The sequence below is a fragment of the Bos taurus genome, chromosome 2 (assembly GCF_002263795.3).
Source record: "Bos taurus isolate L1 Dominette 01449 registration number 42190680 breed Hereford chromosome 2, ARS-UCD2.0, whole genome shotgun sequence".
In the NCBI taxonomy this organism is placed as follows: Eukaryota; Metazoa; Chordata; class Mammalia; order Artiodactyla; family Bovidae; genus Bos; species Bos taurus.
The window spans coordinates 24,543,007-24,566,329 of record NC_037329.1 but is presented as its reverse complement, the minus strand read 5'-3'; the positions used below and the strand labels follow the sequence as shown (position 1 = coordinate 24,566,329).

The 23,323-nt window shown below is 40.8% G+C and overlaps 2 protein-coding genes across 6 annotated transcripts in view; both read left to right on the top strand.

Annotated features, from left to right (window-relative positions):
• Positions 1-2,234, top strand: part of HAT1 (histone acetyltransferase 1) — a 40,664-nt gene extending 38,430 nt beyond the window's left edge. For 2 of the 3 annotated variants that reach the window (XM_005202320.3, XM_059892720.1), the window contains exon 11: positions 1,788-2,234. In XM_005202320.3, coding sequence (XP_005202377.3) covers positions 1,788-1,955 — 168 coding nt within the window. In that variant the 3' untranslated portion in view covers positions 1,956-2,234. The remainder of the gene's footprint in view (positions 1-1,787) is intronic. The other variant, NM_001034347.1, reaches the window with a different exon arrangement.
• A 16,159-nt stretch (positions 2,235-18,393) lies between these two features.
• The window catches only part of METAP1D (methionyl aminopeptidase type 1D, mitochondrial), a 76,980-nt gene continuing 72,050 nt past the window's right edge, over positions 18,394-23,323 (top strand). For all 3 annotated transcript variants that reach the window (NM_001429824.1, NM_001429823.1, NM_001046342.2), the window contains exon 1: positions 18,394-18,455. In NM_001429824.1, coding sequence (NP_001416753.1) covers positions 18,416-18,455 — 40 coding nt within the window. In that variant the 5' untranslated portion in view covers positions 18,394-18,415. The remainder of the gene's footprint in view (positions 18,456-23,323) is intronic.

The window sequence follows — 23,323 nt, the reverse complement described above, 5'->3', positions numbered from 1 at the left end:
AGTGTTCTTGCCTGGAGAATCCCAGGGACGGGGGAGCCTGGTGGGCTGCCGTCTATGGGGTCGCACAGAGTCGGACACGACTGAAGCGACTTAGCAGTAGCAGTAGCAGTATATAGGAATTCAGAATACGGACTTCTAATTAATCATTAGGGGTTGGATCCTGGCTTCTCTGCTTACTGCCTCTATGACAAATTATTTAACACCTGCACCTTTTTTTTTTCTTTTTCAATTGAAGAAAGTTATAGTACCTGTCTCATAGTTTTTAGGATTACATAAGTTAATATACTTGATTTCTGATCTCTATATAAAGTTAGCTCTTTATTAAATGCTTAAGTGAAAGAGGATATAATCTACAGCAGTTTATCCAAAATGTATGAAAGCGAAAATCGCTCTGTTGTGTCCAGCTCTTTGCGACTGTGGACTGTAGCCTGCAGGTTCCTCTGTCCATGGAATTCTCCAGGTCAGAATACTGGAGTGGGTAGTTGTTTCTTCTCTAGGGGATCTTCCCAGGCCAGGGATTGGACCCAGGTTTCCCATATTGCAGGCAGATTCTTTATTGTCTGAGCCACCAGGGAAGCCCAAGAATACTGGAGTGGGGAGCCTATCCCTTCTCCAGCAGATCTTCACGACCCAGAAATCGAAACAGAGTCTCCTGCATTTCAGGTGGATTCTTTACCAGCTGAGCTACCAGGGAAGTTGAAAACGCGGGTATACCTGTGGCGGATTCATTTCGATATTTGGCAAAACTAATACAATATTGTAAAGTTTAAAAATAAAATTTAAAAAAAAGAAAAAGAAAACTAACAGAAAAAATACACATATGCAATAAAAAAAGAAAAAAAAAAAGAAAATGTATGAAAGTTTCATATATTACAGTGTTTTATATAATGCAGTATTGCCACCCACCTAGGAATCTTGGAGTCATTCTGCATTCTTTCCCCACATCATCCAGTGTTTTCCTCCCTAAATCTGTTCTGTACCTTCCACCTCTGCTTGGTCTGTAACTAAGCAGACTTGGCCTAGGCTTTCATCATCTCTTGAATTCTTAAACTAACTGCTAACTTGGTCCCTTCCAGTCCCATCCTCAGTATACTAACTGTATTGTTCTGATAGTGACCTGTCTAAAAGTTGTTACCAGATTCTTAGGGTGATGTAAATCTCAGTTTCCTGAGAAATGGTAGTTTCCTTCTCAGTGAAATGGAGAGGGTTTAATAAGATAATGTATGTCTAGACAGTAGAGACTCAATAAATGCTAGTTAATACTGTTTTTTAAAGTGTGACAGTTTTTGGCTTATCTTCCTGAAACTCTCCCAACAGTTTATGGTAAAATTAATACGTGGTCCATAAATACATCGCTGGGTAAGGGAACTCAGAAATAATAGTGGCAGAAGAAGCCAGTTTGGAATTAAGATTAACATAATTAATGATTAATTACTATTAAAAATTGATGAAATAATAGCACTTAATTTCAGTTGTCTTTCTTCAGTTACAGTACCTTATTTATTAAAGAAATATTTGAGTGTCTGTACTGGCCAGTTCTTTAGTATGCTTTGGAGAGGGGGCTGTCACTCACATACCTATATTTACCATTAATTGATACAAATTCCATGTCTTTTGGAACCCTCTTTTTAGAGGGCTTGTAATTCATGTAACATTATGTTTAGGCTTCCTTAAAAATGTATGGGATAGATTTGGGCATATTCCTACTACTACTATTTTTAACACTGGAGACATATTTTTTTATATCAGCTTTCTTGGTCTAACCAATACTCGTGTTTGTTACTTAGAAAAAACAGAGAGATCTTGCTAAAATGAGAAAATGTCTCAGACCGGAAGAACTGACAAACCAGATGAACCAGATAGAAATAAGCATGCAACATGAACAGCTGGAAGAAAGCTTTCAGGAACTCGTGGAAGATTATCGACGTGTCATTGAACGCCTCGCTCAAGAGTAGAGGTTATACTTCTCTGTACAGAAAGTTTGGAAATTTCTGTACATGTGTTGTGAAAATCAGATGATGACTTTAATTTTAAAAAATCTTGTAACATTTTGCTTACATTAAAAGTTATCTATCTTTAGTTGAATATTTTCTTTTGGAGAGATTGTATATTTTAAAATACTGTTTAGAGTTTATGAGCATATATTACATTAAAAAAGATATAGCTTCTGAAATACCACTGCAATTACTTCCCTTCTTAAATAGTGTAATAAATGCTTAGTTGTGATATGTTAATGTGTGCTGATATGATTCTTGAATACTTATGATTAACTTTTTCCATCTTATTAAAAACCTTTAGGTTTTAAGCTTTTATTATTCCTCCCACACTTTGCTTCTAAGCTTTTAACACATTTCTTTAAGGTCTTCCTAGTAATCTTGGTCTTACTATGTGATTTTTCTAAGTAGAAAATGTTCTTAAAGTAGAATTGTTTTAAATAAACTATTAACCACTTATTAGGAGTAGGGTGGGTAAGAGAGAGAAGGGAAACTAAATACAGCCTGAAACCTAGATGTTTGGCACCAAATATTAATTGAAGATAATTCAGAAGTTGCCATAAACATTTTCTAAATAGTAAGATACAAATCAGGTAACAAAAGTCTAGTTTACACACTATTGTTGAAATATGTAAAATGAGGTTGTGATTTAATATAAGGTTATCAAGATGTTGAAGTCTAAGAAGGGGAAAAAAAAGATAAATTGCTTAATATAGTCCTTATTTTATTGAAGTAGAACTAAATAAGTTGCTTGATAGTCATTAAAAGTAAAGCTTGATTTTTTTAACATGTGCCAGTAAGCCAAGTATTGTATAACATCAAAAATGGGATGTAAGTTGAACTTTACTTTTTTTTTTTTTAAGTTGAACTTTACTTTTAAAATCTGATTTGTTCAGTGCTCAAGGCAAAATCCCATCTTGGACAAGCGCTAACTTGTCCTTCATCAGCTTTTTTTCATCAGTAAATTCTGTCAAACATGGAAGCAAAGTGAGTAGTACCCTCTGGACACAAAATAGTTGTGGCCACCAGCATACCAATGGCACTAAAGCCAGACCTTTAAAATAAGAGTTCTGCGAACATTTCAGACAGTCTCATCTCAGAAGTTTATATACATAAAACTTGATTTCTGAGAGTACATACATGTACCTAAGTCGTACAGATAGAATGAACCAATGCAAAGTCCTTCTGAAGCTATATGGAAAAAATGTGTTTTCCATCTGGATTTATTATAAGATTTTAAATTTTTTAATTTGGAAATTAACAATTGATGCCTGAAAATGAGCTCTGAGGAGAAAAAATTAGTACAATCTAAATAAATTATCTTTCAACATCCTTCTTTATGTAGAAACCAGAAAAAGCCAATGTGATACCAGTTTCTGCAGTTTTTTTAAGAAAACAATGTTCTATGGTTAAAGGTCTAGTTTATTAGCATTAATCTTTCAGACTTGAAAGGCTGTACTTTCATTTTGAGTTAGAATAAGTCTGATAGTAAGATCTGTACTTAGAACAGGATAGTTAAACACCAGGATAGAGATACATAGAACTGTGTGTGAAACCCATCGCAGCTACCTTTTGGGCTTAGTGGTCACTTCCACCCTGTGGTAGCAGCCTTCATCCCCTTTACCATCCACATACACATAGATGTACAGTGTTTTATTTGCTGCCTTTACCTTTTTCCCTTCCTCCCCTCCACTACTACTTTTTTCCATATCTTCTCCAAGTTGCATTTTCTCTACATGTAATACCATGTTTCCTTTCATGGAAACATGAAGACAGTGAAAAACACTGATGTAAAATGAGGTTGTATTAGACTTGTCTCCAGGCTTCCACCCTGTTCTAATATCTGTGTTTATCCTTTTTACATCTTTTCTCATCATCCTTGAGCTTTTCTACTCAGATGTGGATATAGATGTAGTATATATCTAAAATTTTTTAAAAAATAACACGAAATTCAGTTCATACCTGAGTTAATATATAAGAGGAAGAGAAAAACCCACTATATGTCCCTGTCTCCAAATTGCAGGGGCCTCAGCTTGCTGTACCACAGTCTTATCTACTCTGAAGATTTATCTCATCCACCATTATCTTGTCCACTCGAGTTTCCTCACAGCAAAGCCTTCAATGCTGTATCAAAGAAATAATCACAGACCTCAGAGGTCAAATGATTGAATTCCTCAAATTCATTCTTAAGTTCTTTTTATTAGAATTTACAAGCCAGTTTAAAAATATTAAATGCTGATTAAGATACCCATACTTCTTCCAAGTGAAATTATTTTATATTTGTATATGATCTCTGTATACATTGAACAGAGTAGCATTTTCTTTTTAACATTTCTAGTATTAAAAATGGTTCTCAAAGATGTACAATATTTCAAGTTGAGGTTCCCATATTAAACAATTTGCCTAGATTTTTTCTTTTATTAGTACAACATTCAAATGAATTAATATCTTCAAATTCAAATAAATAATGTATATATATATACACACACACACATATATATATATTTGTATCCATGAAGTATCCCAATTCCTGGGAAGTACAGTTATTGAGTCAAAGGGTAGGACTATCTCCATGGTTCAGTTATGTAAACATGCCATATTTTCCAGAATGCTTTGTAAATTACAGATATTAATGTTTGTACTGATTTTAATAGAATTTCAGTGCTATGGTATGTTGGTTTTGTTGTTGTCTCCACAGGTATAAAATCTCAAATTTGTATTCTTTTGCTTAATGGGAAAGCTGAATACTTTTCCATCTTCTTGTGAAATTTTTTCCCTTAGGAATAGGAATTATCCATTTCATTTTTCAAATTTGACTTTTAGGGGCTATACATTTTTATAGACAGACAGTAGATCCAGAAGTTCACTTGCCTAAGGTCACAATGAATTAGTGGCAAAGCCAGGACTATAATACCTGGCTTCCACTCCTCCATTTCATCTTCTCTCAAGTAGGCTGACCAAGTCATAAGCATGCCAACCCACTAGGCTCTTCATAAAGTGGGGCTTTCTTTTATCGCCATCTGGGAAATACCTCACTTGCATGTTTGACGTAGTCACAGGACAAATACCCCAACTGCCCTCTATTGAAAACCTTAAGTATCAGGAAAAAGGATGTTTATTTATAATGACCGAGATTATTGGTGCCTCATTTGAAGCATGGCTTGAAGTTCCTCATTTCCTCTCAACATTTTCAGTTACTCAACATCTACAACTTTCATGTTTCCATATGCCTTTACACCTTCATTGTAATACGCATTTCATTCTCCTTGTATTACGCATTGCAGTAGCGTTACACAGCACACTGAATTTACTCCTTGACTTAGGCAGAGCTGTCTATATAAAAAGTAGTATGCACACAGTACAAAAATGTAAAAGGGCATACTGTGAGAAGTTCCTTCCCCCAAACCTTCAGAAACAACTGCTGTTTTGGGTTTGGGTTTTTTTTTTTTTTGGCTGTGCAGTGCAGCCTAGGAGATTTTAGTTCCCTGACCAGGGATTGAACCCGTGGCCCCTACAATGGAAGCACAAAGTCCTAACCACTGGACTCCCAGGAAGTCCCCAAAGTTAATGGTATCCCGGAAATCATTCGAGCTATGGCTGCATGGTAGCCATTGTACAGATATACCATAAGTTACTCTACCAGTTCCCTATTATTTGTTTCCAGTATTTTCATTACAAACAATGCTGCAATGCATGCACGTTCTTGTACATATGCTGTATGTAGAGATTAAAGTCCTAGAAATCATGACCTTTAGTCTGAACTCATTCTTACAGTGACTGTACTACTGTTTACAGCAGTTAAAATTATTAACACCAACTAAGGTTACAGATGCTTAATCCTGTACCAGTCTAGAATTAGCTGTGTAAACAAGAGCATTTTGGACCTCTCCAACCATCCTCCTCCACAGCTAGAAATAATGAATTGTCTTAAAGGGCACAGTGATTTGAACACTTGCATAGGCCCATGACTTTCTTTTTGTCTCTTCCTTTAGTCTTGCTCGATGCTGCTGCTGCTGCTAAGTCACTTCAGTCGTGACTGACTCTGTGTGAACCCATAGACAGCAGACCATCAGGCTCCCCAGTCCCTGGGATTCTCCAGGCAGGAACACTGGAGTGGGTTGCCATTTCCTTCTCCAATGCGTGAAACTGAAGTCGCTCAGTCGTGTCCGACTCTCAGTGACCTCATGGACTACAGCCCACCAGGCTCCTCCGTCCATGGGATTTTCCAGGCAAGAGTACTGGAGTGGAGTGCCATTGCCTTCTCCTTAGTCTTGCTTAGCTCTTCTCAAACCTTCTCATCCAGAAGAACTGCTCTACAGCAGGGTTTCTCATCCTCAGGACTGTTGGCATTTTGGGCCAGATCACTGTTGTGCTGCCTCGTGTTCAGTCTAAGTTGTGACCCCATGGACTGTAGCCCTCCAGGATCCTCTGTCCCTGGGCTTTCCCAGGCAAGAATACTGAAGTGGGTTGTATTTCCTTGTCTAGGGGAATCTTCCCTACCAGTAATCGAACCTGCATCTCCTGCACTGCAGGCAAATTCTTTACTGCTGAGCCACCAGGGAAGCCCGCTGACCTGTGTACCAGCTGGTTAAGAGCATCTGTGGCTTCTACCCCCAAGATGCCAGTAGTACTATCCCCACCTCCAGCTGTAACAACCAAACATGTCTCCAGATACTGCCACATCTACCCCAGAGGGGCAAAATCACCCTTGGTTGAGAACCACTGCTATATGGGATTAAATATTCATTGACATTTTAGCAATGACTTTTTAATTATGTAACAACATGAAATTCAAAATAAGTAAGAGTATTTGATAAGTAAATTGCCCTCCCTTCCACCCAGTCACCTAAGTCACTTCTCCAGAGGCAATTACTTTTCCCAGTTTCTCTTTTGCCCCTCAGAGTTAAATTATCAGTTTGCAAACATCCATCACTTTGTTTCAATACAAATGGTGATATACTACATGCAGTACTTAGAATCTCTTCCAGTTAAATTGAACTTATCTTTATTAGTACATATCAGAATACTTCAGTTCTAAATATGCTGATTCTAAACAGCTGTTTGATACTTACTCCATAGTTTGGTTTCAGAGTCAGTTTTTGATATTTATTCCATAGTTTGGTTTCAGTTTGTTTAACCCAATCCCATATTAATGGACATTTAGGCCGTTTCTTATCTTCTGCTCTCAGGCAGTGTTGCAGTGAATGTTCTTGTGTGTACTTCATTTTGTACACGTGGTGGGGGTATATATGCAACACAGTGATGGAATCGCTGAGAATGGAAAGGCGTGGACATTTTATATTTGGTAGATTTTGCATACATTTGAGACAATAGAGAAATCTGGACTCTATATTAGATGATACAAGATTTTGTTAATTTTATTGTGATCATGGTATTATGATGAGGTAGGCAAGTCACATGCAAAACTATTTAGGACATCTGTAACTGACATTCAAATGGTCCAGAAAAAAAGTATGTGTAAATGGCATACACACACACAGATATTTGTACATAAATAAATATGACAAAAGTCAAATTATTGAATCTAGGTGAGAGGGATATACAGGTGTTCATCACTGTGATTCTTTCAACCTGTATGTTTTCAAGTTTTCAAAATAAGACTTGGGAAAGATTGCATATATGAAGTAAAAATAATACTATAAAGTAGGAACAATCAGTGAATAAGGAAGAGTTCTCAGAAATTTAAAATGAGTGTGTCACATAATTAAGGCAATGGAAACTTGGGATATAAAGTTGAAGAAATTTCACAGAACATCAAAAAGAGAAAATAGGAGAGAAAAGAGAAATCAGTGTAGGAAATCTGATGGCTGGCTTTATTTTCAGAGAGGAAAAGCAAACAGAAGGACATTATCAAAGAAAGGGGAGATAGTTCCTCAGAGTTGCAGACATGAATCTTCAAATTAGAAGACTTTACTGAAGGTTGAGCAGAATATCACTAAAGTTTATGGAAAGTTGACTATTTGCCAACCACCTGCAACAGTGAGAATCTCAGTTCTCACAATCCTCAGAGGTACACATGGTATGTATCCTTGAGTGAGGACTAGGGAGATTATTTCGCCCAAAGTCACACAGCTGGGAGGTGGCAGACAGGATTTGGGTTCAGGCAGTATAATTCACTTTCGTTTTTAACCACTATACCACTTCCTAAAAGGATATACATGTACACTAAATTATTAAATTTCAAAACATTGAGCATAAGAGTTCTAGATTCTTTCAGAGGGGAAAACACAGGAAACTTGGGAGAGAAGTCAGAATTTAAATAGCACCAGCCTATCAGTTATACTTCAGGCTGAAAGACAATGGAACGATGAATTCAAAGTTCTGACGGAAAGTTATTTTCCATCTAGAATCCTATACCCAAGTGTGAAAGCAAAAGAAAGGTGGTTTTAGAAATCTATGAAACCAGAAAACTTACTTAATAAACTTAATAATGGAGTTACCAGTTGATCTATTTCAGCGCCATGAAGGCGAAATCAAAGAGCATGCAAGATGTGGAGGACAAGAAACAGTAAAACAAATCTGATCCCAATAAAATGAAATCTGAGGATGGCAACTCAATCGCATGCCTACAAAAGTAATTGGTCCAAATTAGAAAAGGAAATTATGAACTCCAGAAAAAAGAAGTGTAAAGAAAGTGAGAGTCTAAATATAATAAAGTATAATTGGCTTGGGTCTGAGCAGTAACTAGAAACAAAAACAGTTCAAATTGGTTGAGTCGGGTCAGATTGGGAGACAGCAGGATGGGAGACTATTGCTTTTTGTTGTAAACTTTATTATAATTGCATGTTTTTAAAAACCATGTGATACAACATTTTGTTTAATATTACTATATTGTTCAAATAGAACTGTAAACTAAAGAAATTTTAAAAATAAGTTTATCTGAAGAAGATAAGTAGCACCTTTAAATAGACTGTGCTCAGGATTTTGACATAGCAGAAATTGCCAAAAGACAGTGAAGATGTTTCTTTTTAAAAAAAAGAACCTAATAACAACACAACTATACTTCTTTTTTTGGAAACTGATGCTAAAAGGAAGCATAGTTTACCACGTACTTTATTTGGCTATTTCAAAAGCAAACCGTCCCCACTTCTGACACACCGGCCCTGTGAATCAACACACTAAATGTAAAAGCAAAGCTTTGAAATTTTTCATGTCATAATTTGGGAGGCTTTTCATTACCCTGTGGAGAGATTTAATGCCATAAAAGTGTATCACATGAGTATCTGAAGAGCTGTTGTATGTAAAATGCTACAAGAAATACCTTATAAATTTCTTATTTAAAAAAAAATTTTTTTAAGACCTCCATTGTTAAAATGTTCCCAGGCTGGAGAAGGGACTAATCTTCTTCAACTGAAAGGGCCCCACTAGCTTCACCTTAAAACTAGAAGACGCAGAGTTGGATTAGGTGATCTGTGAAGCCCTTTCCAGTTCTTCAACTGTATTCTTCCTCTTCCCGCTTCATAAAAGACCAGTTGGAAAAATGAGCTTTGGTTGGAGTCTCTGTTCACCTGGACAGTTCTTTATAGATTTTTCATGAATCACATTGGCAGGTGAATCTGCACGGAAGTCTTGGGCTGTGCAGTGTGCCTGCCTGGCTCCCTGAATCCCCCTTTGTGAAGGCTGTGGGGCCACCACAGTGAGGCCTGTTTGCTGTCTGCAACCAGAGCAGCTGCCGCCTTTCTTCCTTTATCCTTTCTCCGGCAAAGGAAAACGCGGTGATGTTTGTGTGTGCTTCAGATGAGGAGAATGCTCTCCAGACAGGTTATTCTCTGGCTTAAAGTGGATGGGGGAGCGCAGCTCAATGGGAAGAGAGGTCAAGGCAGCATCTGCCCCCTTGTTTGTTTCAACAGCTTCCGTCTTGAATATAGAATTTGTTGAGTGAGAGGCAAGCAGAAGTTGAGAAATGCAGTTCAAGCGGTGGTACGTTTCTGCTTAGTTTGTCAGACAGTGTGGGGGACAGAGGTGGGGGGTGGGAGACAAGAAAGGGACACACAGCTAGTTGTTTCTATTATTAAATTCCTTGTTATTTCATAATCTCCACTTCGAAGATTCTTACTGCAGTGTATTCAGGGTGATTGTTGACTAACCAAGGAGTACTGTTTCATGCTTCTAGACAGGGAATACCAAAACTGTAAATATTTTCAACCCCTGATCTTAGTGGTCCAACTGCTTTCTGTAAGAACTGGTCTCACAAAATCCTACAGGACCATATTTTACCGAAACACACTACAGCAAACAGAACCATAAAACCCGCAGAAGAATAAGATAAAAAAATATGAGAAGGTAACCAGGAATGTACCATTATTTCAGGAAGGAAAACACAGTAAAAGGAGTAATCCTATAGAAGGGGGTGAATACTGGGAGGAGAGAAACAAAGGCAGAGTGAAGGCCAAAAGAAAAAAAAAATGTACAGTAGACAGCGACAAAGGTAATAAATACTGTGTATTCCTGTCCTCTTGAATATGGTTTGCCTAGTCTGCTGCTTTTTATTGTATATAGATGTGTGACTAGTCACAGTAAAAATAGATTTCTTCCCTTAGAAAGTTCAGCAAATAGTACATGCACAGAAGGAAATCTGGACAAATAGGTGTTGTGCTAAGTTGCTTTTAGTCGTGTCCAATTTTTTGTGACCTGATGGGCTATAGCCCACCAGGCTTTTCTGTCCATGGGATTCTCTAGGCAAGAATATTGGAGTGGGTTGCCATGCCTTTCCAGGGGATCTTCCCAACCCAGGGATTGAACCCGCATCTCTTATGTCTCCTGCACTGGCAGACAAGTTCTTACCAATAATGCCACCTGGGAAGCCCTCTGGATGAATATACATCAACTCAGTAACAATGATTACCCAGAGAGAGCTTTTCTGGGGGACTTCTACTTTCTGTATTTTCCATTTCTGTGTTTTTAAAATGTTTTTAAAGAGCACATGTTACATACATGTGTAAACAAACAAAAAAACAGACTTTAAAAAATTCTAAATGAGATCGAGAGCATTTTCCTTTCTCTTCTTTTATAAATGTGGATTCGAGATGCCAAAGGAAGCAGTACTTCGCTTTTACGTCATCTCTGCAGGAAGGATTTTAAACAGGTGCAAGTTTCCTGAGAATTTATTAGCGTTCAGCATTTTTCTCAGTTCTTGGCAGCCAGGGATAGCGAAAATCTGATTCCTCACACCTGGTGTTGCTCTTGTAAGGCTTATAGTCTCAAGGTTACTTGCTCTTTCTTTATGGACAATTTTGTGAGCATGTTAGTCTCAGCTTTCCAATTAATTTCCTAAGAACCAAAATAACATCATAATCTCCTTGGAGCCAAGTATGCACTTAAGTATTTATTGATTGGCTGATTGATCACTAAATTCTCTTGGAAACTTTTTGCCTTTCTGCCTTAATTTGCATGGATTCTTCATTCTCCAGAAGCCTGTAAGCAGGTGCTACTTTTCAGAGCTTACTAATTGAGAATAGATAATAGTTGATAATGGTACATGTTTCTACTTAGATAAACCAACTTTCCTTAGAGCCAGTGCCAAGAAATGAGGTCAGGGAAGCCCGGTCACTTAAGATAAAACTCAGCAGCCACTATGAAATACATTTTGGAGGCTCCTCAAAAAACTAAAAATAGGACTACCATGCTGCTGCTGCTGCTAAGTCGATTCAGTTGTGTCCGACTCTGTGCAGCCTCATAGATGGCAGCCCACCAGGCTCCCCTGTCCCTGGGATTCTCCAGGCAAGAACACTGGAGTGGGTTGCCATTTCCTTCTCCAATGCATGAAAGTGAAAAGTGAAAGTGAAGTTGCTCAGTTGTGTCCGACTCCTAGCGACCCCATGGACTGCAGCCTACCAGGCTTCTCCATCCATGGGATTTTCCAGGCAAGAGTACTGGAGTGCGTTGCCATCGCCTTCTCCGAGGACTACCATATGACCCAGAAATTCCACTTCCTGGGTATATATCCAAAGAAAACTCTAACTTGGAAAGGTACATGTGCCTCAGTGTTAATACCAGCATTATTTACAATGGCCAAGAAATAACTAAGTGTCCATGAACAGGTGAATGAATAAAAAAGATGCAGTATATGTACATTGGGGCTTCCATGGTAGCTCAGCTGGTAAAGAAGCCACCTGCAAAGCAGGAGACCCCAGTTTGATTCCTGGGTCAGGAAGATCCCCTGAAGAAGGGACAGGCTACTCACTCACTCCAATATTCTTGGGCTTCTCTGGTGGCTCAGATGGTATAGAATCTGCAATGTGGGAGACCTGGGTTCGATCCCTGGGTTGGGAAGATGCCTTGGAGGAGGGCATCGCAGCCCACCCCAGTATTCTTGCCTCGAGAATCCCCATGGACAGAGGAGCCTGGTGGGCTACAGTCCATGGGGTCGCCAAGAGTAAGACACAACTGAGCGACTAAGCACATATGTACAGTGGAATACTACTCAGTCATAAAATATAATGAAATTTTCAATATCTGAAAATAATGAAATGTTGCAACAACATGGGTTGACCTGGAGGGTTATTGAAATAAGTCAGAGAAAGAAAGACACATACGTTATCACTTATATATGGATTCTATAAGATAAACTAGTGAGTATAACACAAACAAACTCACAGATAACAGAGAACAAACTAGTAGTTATTGGTGGGGAGCAGCAAGGGGAGGAGGGCACGAAAGGGGTGGGGGATGAAGGACACAGTAGTATGCATAAAGTAAATAAGCGCCAGGGGTATACTGTACAATGCAGGGAATACAGCCAGCATTTTATAATAGCTATAAAGGGAACACGTGTGCTCGCATGCGTGCTAAGTCGCTTCATTCGTGTCCGACTCTCTGTGACGCTATAGACTGTAGCCCCCCCAGGGTCCTCTGTCCATGGGATTCTCCAGGCAAGAATACTGGAGTGGGTTGCCATGCCCTCCTCCAGGGGATCTTCCTGACCCAGGGATCGAAACCAAGTTTCCCGCATCTGCTGTATTGGCAGGTGTATCCTTTAGCACGAGCACCACCTGGGAAGCCCGTAAATGGAATATAATCTATAAAATGTTTGAATCATTTTGCAATTAATGTAATATTGTAAATCAACTATAACTCATTTGAAGAAAAAAAGATAACACTCAAAGGCATCAGTGAGTGAGGTCTGGGACCAACCCTCATCCTCGTCCTTACAGTCTTCCCACCCCTTCCCTCTCTTGGCCCCTGCCACCATTCCAGGTAGGCTGCTGCCCCAACAATGGATAGGCTGTTACGCTGAAGCACTATTTCTGCTTACAAATCTCCCATAATATCTTTCAAGCCAAGAGGCCAGAGCAGCTTGAAATGAATGCAGGCCAGACTGTGCCTGAGAGCAACTCCCTGGGGACAAAGTTTGGTCTTACCCTACAGCTAAGTTAGCCCTCTCTGGTCCCATTCTTCTCTGCTTAATCACACTGACAGGCTGCTCAGGAGGGTGCAACATGCTCTTCTCTGAGCCCACTTGGATGATGCCTATAAATGGCTATAGATTCACAAAATCTTCAGAATTTCTATGTAGGAGGGTCACAGGCAATCTTGGTGGAAGGGGGTGGAACATAAAGTTTCATTGGCCCAGGAATTATATGATCCAGAAAATGTCATTATACAAATTAAAAATGGGAGGGGCAGGAGGGCCACATACGATTAGAGCCCCTCCCTGCCCCCTGATTTCCTCTAGGCATTGCCAGAGACGAGGGAAGCAGGGCACAGCAGCAAGGAGAAACCCCCTTGATTTCCTATAACTGTCTTGCATATGACATCACCTGTCCTCAAAAAAACATGGAGCATTTATACATTTTCTCTAAGGGTCCCCCTAGATTGGGTGCTAAGTTGCTTCGGTTGTGTCCAATTCTTTGTGAGCCTGTGGACCACAGCCCATCAGGCTCCCCTGTCCATGGGATTCTCCAAGCAAGAATACTGGAGTGGGTTGCCATGTCCTCCTCCAGGGGATCTTCCCAACCCAGGGCTCGAACCCACATCTCTTAGGTCTCCTACACTGATAGGCGGGTTCTTTACCACTAGCACCACCTGGGAAGCCCCAGAGATTAGCCAGTAACATGTCTACCATTGTCTCAAGTGGTCCAGGAAACAATATTCTGCCAAACAAGTTGGCTAAGAGAGTGCCCTAGCAACTTTCTGCCTGAACATATATAATCGTGTGAAGCTGGACCTTAACTTTAGGGGGTCCAGTCAGCTACGCAGACAGGTCCCTGTTAAATATGCAACTTGTGCTTATGCAGGACTCCCAGTTCTTGAAAAGGATGTTCATTTGACTTTTTAATAAGTGTAAATAAATAAAAGCATTTCCTCACACTAAAACTGAACACATTGGAGGGCAGGATGGGAAATATTCTTCCCAAGCCATAGAGTAAAATGCTAAGATACGATCCTGATATAAAACCAAAACGTTAATTTTTCTGGTTCAGATGGCAAACTGAGAAGTAAGTTCAGGGAGAATGAAGGCACCTGGGGTTGACAGCCCCACTGAAGCTATGCAGGTCCCAGGACACCAGTTTCCCCCAGCAGGCCACTGTAGTGCCCGGTAGGAAACACCACAGTCTCAGTTAGTCTTATGTTTGTATGTAACAAGTTTCTTCTACAGATACATACCTTAGTGTAAGGGCTAAGGGCTTCTACACCTTAGTCTTTATGTTGCATTATAGGTAATCTTCATAAGTATTTAAAAACCTAGTGAGACAAGTTACAGGATGCTGCTGCTGCTGCTGCTAAGTCGCTTCAGTCGTGTCCGACTCTGTGCGACCCCATGGACTGCAGCCTACCAGGCTCCTCCATCCATGGGATTTTCCAGGCAAGAGTACTGGAGTGGGGTGCCATTGCCTTCTCAGGTTACAGGATGATGTCTTTACAAAGCAAAAGTTATTTTCAAAGGGATTTACTTCAGGTAGCAAAATCTCTAGAGCTTTAAATTGCGAATTGGAATCACAAATTCAGGATCTTCATTATGGAAACCAAAATAATTTCAATTTTACTACAAACTATATACAGTATTTGAAAAAGTTATGTAGTATGTCTATAATAAAATATCATTAAGTAGAAGGAGGAAGGAAAAAATGACTTTTAGAAAATGAGAATATCAGAATTTATTTCTGATTTATCTCTTTAATAAAAGAAGATTAAAAGATATAAAAGGATGCTAATAATGGGGAGGGTGGTGGGAGGGGGGTTCAGGATTGGGAACACGTGTACACCCGTGGTGGATTCATGTTGATGTATGGCAAAGCCAATACAATATTGTAAAGTAATTAGCCTCCAATTAAAATAAGTAAATTAAAAAAAAAAAGATGCTAATAAGACAACCTTTTAAAAACCGAGGAATGGGACTTCCCTGGTGGTCCAGGGGTTAAAAATCCATCTGCCTTGCAGTGCAAAGGATGTGGGTTCAATCCCTAGTAGGGAAAGGAACTAAGATCCCACATGCCATGGAGCAACTAAGCCTCTGAGACAGCTAGCGAGTCCATGTGACACATCGAAAAGTCCTGCATGATGGGATGAGGGTCTGGCCTGCGGCAACTAAGACTGGATGCAGCCAAATAAATAAAGTGATTAAAAATAACAAGGTAAAAACCCTATAAAACAATACTTTCACAATAAAAATATTTAACATCGCAGAATGAACTTCTCAATATAGAAACTGAAGATATTAAAAAGTTACCCTTTATTTCTTGAACTCTGGTTTTGAAAAATTATTCAACATTTTTTTTCAAAAAATACAAAATCTGAAAAATGGTGGAAGTTCAAATCAATGCAGTGCCACAACATAACCTTCATTTCATAGGAAAGATGGGCAGAAACAGAGAAGAGAAGTGAGTCAATAGTAGTTACTCACCTAAATGAAAGCCATCTAATGCCCTTATACCCAGGATCACAGATGTTAGAATTACTAGGGATCTTTTAAAGGGCTTCCCTGATGGCTCAGAGAGTAAAGAATCCACCTATCATGCAGGAGACTTGGGTTCAAATCCCTGAGCTGGGAAGATTCCTCTGGAGAAGTTACTGGCTACCCACTCCAGTATTCTCTCCTAGAGAATTCCATGGACAGAGGAGTGGTCGCAGAGTCAAACATGACTGTACGACTAACACTTTTACGTAGATGCCAGGAGTCTAGCCCTTTATATGGTCGATCAGTATGCATATATCTTATATAAATCGATGATTTTGGAGGACACACTCTGGCAGTTCTCGATCTTTCCAATGTCAGAAGCATGTTATGAAAGAAGCTAAATCAAGAATCAGTGGGCAAGTTATTACCTGTGCAAGTTCATATCTGCTTCATTTCTAGCTCATCCTGGATGTCCACATGCTACGCTGAATTTACTGGTGACTTCCTCACTGGATTACAGTATAGTGGTGCCACCTGATTCTCACAGTTTTCTTTTCCTTCTAGTTGAAGGGGGATAAATCGTGCATTTGTTTTTCAAGGATTGGTGGTAGTTTAGTCACTCAGTCATGTCCAACTCTGTATGACCCCAAGGACTGTAGATTGCCAGGCTCTTCTAACCATGGGATTCTCCAGGCAAGAATACTGGAGTGGGTTGCCATGGCCTTCCCCAGGGGATCTTCCTGACCCGGGGATCTAACCTGGGTCTCCTGCACTGCAGGCAGATTCTTTACTGACTGAACCACCAGGGAAGCCCAAGGATTGGCTGAGCTGAATCACATAAACATGTGCTCCATTTCAGCTGTTTTGAAATTGGGCTTAATGCCCTCTGACATTTCTCTTGGGACTTCTAGGTTTCTTTTTTCTGCACACTTCTTGAGACGCGGCGCTCTGCTAACTTTCAGGTTCCTTTCCTACACTCATGTCGTTGGCTTCAGTTACAGCGAGCACAGATTACGACATTAAAAAACTCTCTCCTTGGAACTGATCTGCATTTGAAAAAGGTGGGGCTTGAAGTCACCTGAAAGTATTCTTCATTCTCATCCTTGTGCATCTTATCTACCTCAGTGGAAAACATTTTTTTCCCCTTTATCTTTCAAGGTGACCCGAAAGCATACAAAACTGGGTCTCCAAGAAGTATAGGTGTGTCCTCTTATGAACTACCCAAATTCACTCTCCTTAAAAGTAAAATTATCAGGACCATGGAGGCATTAAAAGGATTGAGCTCTAACTAAGTATTCTAAGATTTGATGTTTCTGATGAGTGGAAAAGCAATTTTGTAACAGAAAGTATGTGATTCTATTTAAAATATTTACATATATTTGCCTGTAAAAGACATAGGATGACTGCACACAGGGGCTGACTGGAGAGTGGGATTGTGGTGTGTAGACAAGGTGAGGAAGGGGATTTACGCTTTTTAAAAAAATCACTTCTGAACTGTCTGGGTTTTTCACTGTGTAGTTAAGTTACATTCTTAAATGTTAATTAGGTGACATCACACACATTCACCAAGAATCCTTATCAGTCTTCACTGCATTTGGAAACTGTTATATTGTTGGTTTGACTGTGTTAATGCAGAGTTCAATTTCTTCACCAGACATTCCTTCATTCCTTGCATATCAGGTTCTTCGATGGGTACCAAAATGAATACTACCTGCTCTGTGACAGGATGGAAATGTGCCCCAGAATGCAGATAAGAGGAATAGTGAATTTGGTAAAAATGGGCACCGTCATCACTAGGGATCCATCAGCTCCCTCACTTGGTTCATAATTGGCCTTCGGAAGCCTTCATCTTTTGGCAGCACAATTAGCAGACATCATCCTCTCATTCTTAAAAGTCACATTTAGGATTAAGACTCCAGTTAACACCACTGAACTGGAGGTGTCCTCGGGGAAAGAGAAGTCCCTGAATATACCCACTGTGGAACCCAGAATAGATTTTGCAGCTGTACACAGATCCTGTCTTGTCTGTTGTCTCTGCTGAGTAATGTAGATTCTGGGACAGCCAAGGGGGCAGGCAGCTGGTGACTTTGAACCAAATTTTACCTTTCAGCTGAATCCAGGGGAAAATAGGCAACAAAGTGGCAGACGATGATGCAAAGTGCTATGTTGAACGCTAGATTGTGCTTTATTTTTTTCCTCCCAACTTCACGTTTCCATGCACCAAAATGTTGATGCTACAAATATTGGATACCACGCTTACCTGACAGGCTTCTTCCATCCCACCTGGGCGCGGGGGCTCAGAGAGAGTGCGCGAACCGCTGCTGCAGCCCGCCTCTCGTGGCTGGAGCGGGCTCGGCCGGCCGCGGGATCCCCTACTGGCCCGGGTGCCCGAGCCGCTCCGCCGCCAGAGCTCCCGCAGTCAGCCCCCGGCGCGCACGCGCGCTCCCCTCCGGCGGCCTCGGCGCCTCTGGTTTTTGGCAGCGCGGCGAGTGGAAGGCTCCGACGGGCGGGGCGGGGCGGGGCGAGGTGCGAGAGAGTTTGTGGCCACGTGACCGACGCCAACATGGCGGCGCCCAGCGGCTTGCACCTGTTCGTCCGAAGAGGTAAGTTCCTAGAGGTGCGCGAGGGTTCTCATCGTCGCTCACTTGCTACGCAGTCGGGTTCAAAGGGATACACGTCCGCGATCAGACATCTCGGCGTACCAGATTGTGCTTTCAGTCCTGCGGACATATGCAGGCACACGTTACCACTTGTCACAGAAACAGATCCGCGTGTGTTCGTCACTTGCTTAGATCACGTCACGGCGTGGCATCTATTTGCAGTCCCTCATTGAGATTTATGGGACATTATCTGAAGTTTTCTTCGCCCACGTCAGCTGTGTGATTGGTGCAGCAAACTTATTTATTCCGGCTGCAGAGCGATGAACCTACAGTAACGGAAATGCTCCTCGACACTCAGTTGCCGCAGAGAATGCAACTTGTATCTATTGGCATTATCCAACACGTCTTTGGGGCAGCTTGCAAAATGTGATTATTCTCTTCCACTGTCTTAAGAAGAGGAGAAATTATGTCTGTTTAGCTTTAAATAGGTGTCATTCTATTATTCTTGGGTGGTGGTTTAGTCGCTCAGTCATGTCCGACTCTGGGCGACCCCATTGACTTTAGCGCGCCAGGCTCCTCTGTTTGAGGGATTCTCCAGGCAAGAATACTGGACTGCGTTGCCATGTCCTTCTCCAGGGGACCTTTCCGATCCAGGGATCGAACCTGGGTCTCCTGCACTGCGGGCGGATACTTTACTGAGTGAGCCACAAGGGAAGCCCTTGTGTAAGTGGTGAAATTTTAGTAAATGTGCAAATAGTTTTGCAGATGAATCTGTGTTGGATTTGAACTGGTTTCTGAATCTTTGTTGGAAAGAATTGGAAAGTTTTTTCAAAACTGGGGGAGGAAGGGAATTAAAATATTTTTAAGAACACTTTAGGTGTCAGGTATGTAGGAACAACAGTCTTGTGAGGCAAATACTACTTTCACGGCAAATAGCTACCATTTTTAAGTGCCTTTTATGTATTAATACGTAATACCGTGTTAAGCATCTTACATGTGCTAACTACTTTTTTTGAGCGGGGGCGGGGTGCCACACGTGGGATATTAGTTTCTGGACCGGGGGCGGAGAGGAGGGGAACTCCAGTCCCTGGCACTGGGAGTCTTAACTACAGAACCACCAAGGAAGTCGTGCTAATTGCCTTTTAAAACTCAATGAGTTCGGCATTATTATGTTTGCTGATGAGAAAAGCGAGACAAAGAGGTTAAGTAATAAGACCATGATTGCACAGATTGTAAGAGGCAAAATGGGCATTTGAATATAACTCTGATTTTTTTTAAGGGTTCATTCCTCTGTCCTGCATGGCATGGTCTCTTCACAGAAATCAGTGTGCAAAGTAGAAAATCAGAGACAGGACAAATATGATGAGTGTGTGTGAAAAGTAAAGAGAAAGATGTTTTTAGAGAAGAAGGAGGTTGGTAGGAGGATAGACCTGTTTTTTTGTGTGTTAGTGGAGTGAGGAACCTCGGGGAGATTTGAGGTGAGAGATGTGTAAAGGGACGGTGATGTAGGAAGTAATTTGGACGGGTTGGATGGGAGAGTGGAAACCTATGTGAAAGAACAGCCTTGTGAAAAGTGCACCAATTTACACCTCTTAAGATCTGGGCTCCAATCCAAACTATTTATTCATCAAGTTACTTTTTGTTTCCTCTTTTGACAAGAACTAATGGTGTTTAGACCTTTTTTAGGAACTGCAGGTAATGGTGAAGAGGATCTGGGCAGATAGTCAAGGTAGAGGAAGAGCCAGAACACACACATGCACACACATGTATTAAATGCATACACATATATGTATGCATGTGTATAGAATCTTTGTGGATTATAGAAACAAGATATTCATCATTTTTCTCGCTTATGATTTTGACAAATGATGGTTCAGACAATCTTGGAAAAAGCTCTTACAGAAAAAGCTGTAGTAATGCTTCCCATTACACTCCACGAGGGTTATCTTCTGACTCGAAGTGGAGGATCTTCTGATTAGAAGAGGGAGGGAAAATACGTCATCAGGAAGAAGTCTGGTGATGGGGAAAGCCCCCTTTATGGACTATTCATAACTAGTTTTATGTTGCAGACAGGTTGTCTTGTACTACCTACTCTCCACCCTTCAGGGTTGAAAATGAAGGGTAAATTTATTGAGTCCTCTCTCCTCTTTCTTTCTCCTTTTCACCTTTCAATTCAGTTCAGTCGCTCAGTCATGTCCGACTCTTTGAGACCCCATGAATCGCAGCACACCAGGCCTCCCTGTCCATCACCAACTCCCGGAGTTCACCCAAACTCATGTCTATTGAGTCAGTGATGCCATCCAGCCATCTCATCCTCTGTTGTCCCCTTCTCCTCCTGCCTCCAATCCCTCCCAGCATCAGAGTCTTTTCCAATGAGTCAATTCTTCACATGAGGTGGCCAAAATATTGGAGTTTTAGCTTTATCATCATTTCTTCCAAAGAAATCCCAGGACTGATCTCCTTTAGAATGGACTGATTGGACCTCCTTGCAGTCCAAGGGATTCGCAAGAGTCTTCTCCAACACCACAGTTCAAAAGCATCAATTCTTTGGCACTCAGCTTTCTTTACAGTCCAACTCTCACATCCATACATGACCACTGGAAAAACCATAGCCTTGACTAGATGGACCTTTGTTGGCAAAGTAATGTCTCTGCTTTTGAATATGCTATCTAGGTTGGTCATAACTTTCCTTCCAAGGAGTAAGCGTCTTTTAATTTCATGTCTGCAGTCACCATCTGCAGTGATTTTGGAGCCCAAAAAAATAAAGTCTGACACTGTTTCCAGTGTTTCCCCATCTATTTCCCATGAAGTGATGGGACCATGCCATGGTCTAAGATGCCATGATCTTAGTTTTCTGAATGTTGAGCTTTAAGCCAACTTTTTCACTCTCCTCTTTCACTTTCATCAAGAGGCTTTTTAGTTCCTCTTCACTTTCTGCCATAAGGGTGGTGTCATCTGCATATCTGAGGTTATTGATATTTCTCCCAGCAATCTTAATTCCAGCTTGTGCTTCTTCCAGCCCAGCGTTTCTCATGATGTACTCTGCATATAAGTTAAATAATCAGGGTGACAATATACTGCCTTGACGTACTCCTTTTCCTATTTGGAACCAGTCTGTTGTTTTATGTCCAGTTCTAACTATTGCTCCCTGACCTGCTTATAGGTTTCTCAAGAGGCAGGTCAGGTGGTCTGGTATTCCCATCTCTTTCAGAATTTTCCACAGTTTATTGTGATCCACACTGTCAAAGGCTTTGGCATAGTCAATAAAGCAGAAATAGATGTTTTTCTGGAACTCTCTTGCTTTTTCCATGATCCAGTGGATGTTGGCAATTTGATCTCTGGTTCCTCTGCCTTTTCTAAAACCAGCTTCAACATCAGGAAGTTCACAGTTCACGTATTGCTGAAGCCTGGCTTGGAGAATTTTGAGCATTACCTTACTAGCGTGTGAGATGAGTGCAATTGTGCGGTAGTTTGAGCATTCTTTGGCCTTGCCTTTCTTTGGGATTGGAATGAAAACTGACCTTTTCCAGTCCTGTGGCCACTGCTGAGTTTTCCAAATTTGCTGGCATATTGAGTGCAGCACTTTCACAGCATCATCTTTTAGGAGTTGAAATAGCTCCACTGGAATTCCATCACCTCCACTCGCTTTGTTCGTAGTGATGCTTTCTAAGGCCCACTTGACTTCACATTCCAGGATGTCTGGCTCTAGGTCAGTGATCACACCATCGTGATTATCTTGGTCGTGAAGCTCTTTTTTGTACAATTCTTCTGTGTATTCTTGCCACCTCTTCTTAATATCTTCTGCTTCTGTTAGGTCCATACCATTTCTGTTCTTTATCGAGCCCATCTTTGCATGAAATGTTCCCTTGGTATCTCTAATTTTCTTGACGAGATCCCTAGTCTTTCCCATTCTGTTGTTTTCCTCTATTTCTTTGCATTGATCGCTGAGGAAGGCTTTCTTATTTCTCCTTGCTATTCTTTGGAACTCTGCATTCAGATGCTTATATCTTTCCTTTTCTCCTTTGCTTTCCACTTCTCTTCTTTTCACAGCTATTTGTAAGGCCTCCCCAGACCTTAACCCCTTTAGATTGATGTAAATTAATCCACTCTAAGTCTTTGGGCCAGTATTTATCATCAGCAGCTGTGTGCACATTTCCCTCCTGGAAAATGGGAAGAAGAGACTTTTTAACTGCTTAAGAAGGGCATAAGGGCCTTGAGCCCTGAGGCACGGCCATACTTGTTCTCTTCTGTCGTGAGCTAAGGGATGGATTAAAACTATGAGTAGTGACGTTGGCAAGGGGAAAGGACATATTAGTCTCTTGGAACATAGAGAGAAGGTAACAAGCCCTTTAGGGATGGAACTGTTCCTAGTATTAACACTGGCAGTAAATCCCAGATCATGGTGCAGAATCCCTAACGGGGTCCCAGGAACTTTGTTTAATCTCACTCCCACCTCCCACTTTATTAGAATCTTTGTTCCAGCTCCCAAAGCTTCCATGTGAGATTCTTAGGTTGCACAGTGAGTATGGGAAGGAAAAGTGTGGGGCAGGCAAAGACGGAGGCATGTTTTCTCTTTTACACTCATGTGCCTTTTATGAGCCAGTCTCTCCTGGCTTGCCCCTTTTCTCTGATTTTCCTGGACTTTCACTAGGCTTTTCTTCTACTTCTAGGTTTATAAATATTAGTGTTCCCTAAGATTCTGTTCTAAGCCCTCATCCCTGTTTCCTTTCCTGATTGTCAGCAATCATGTTTACCCACCTCAAATGACTGCCAAATCTATACAATTTAAAAAAAAATCAGCAGAATACCCCCTAGAACCGAACACTGGGCCTTAACTCCCTCTCTCTGTTAAGCATCTTTTCCTGATGTCT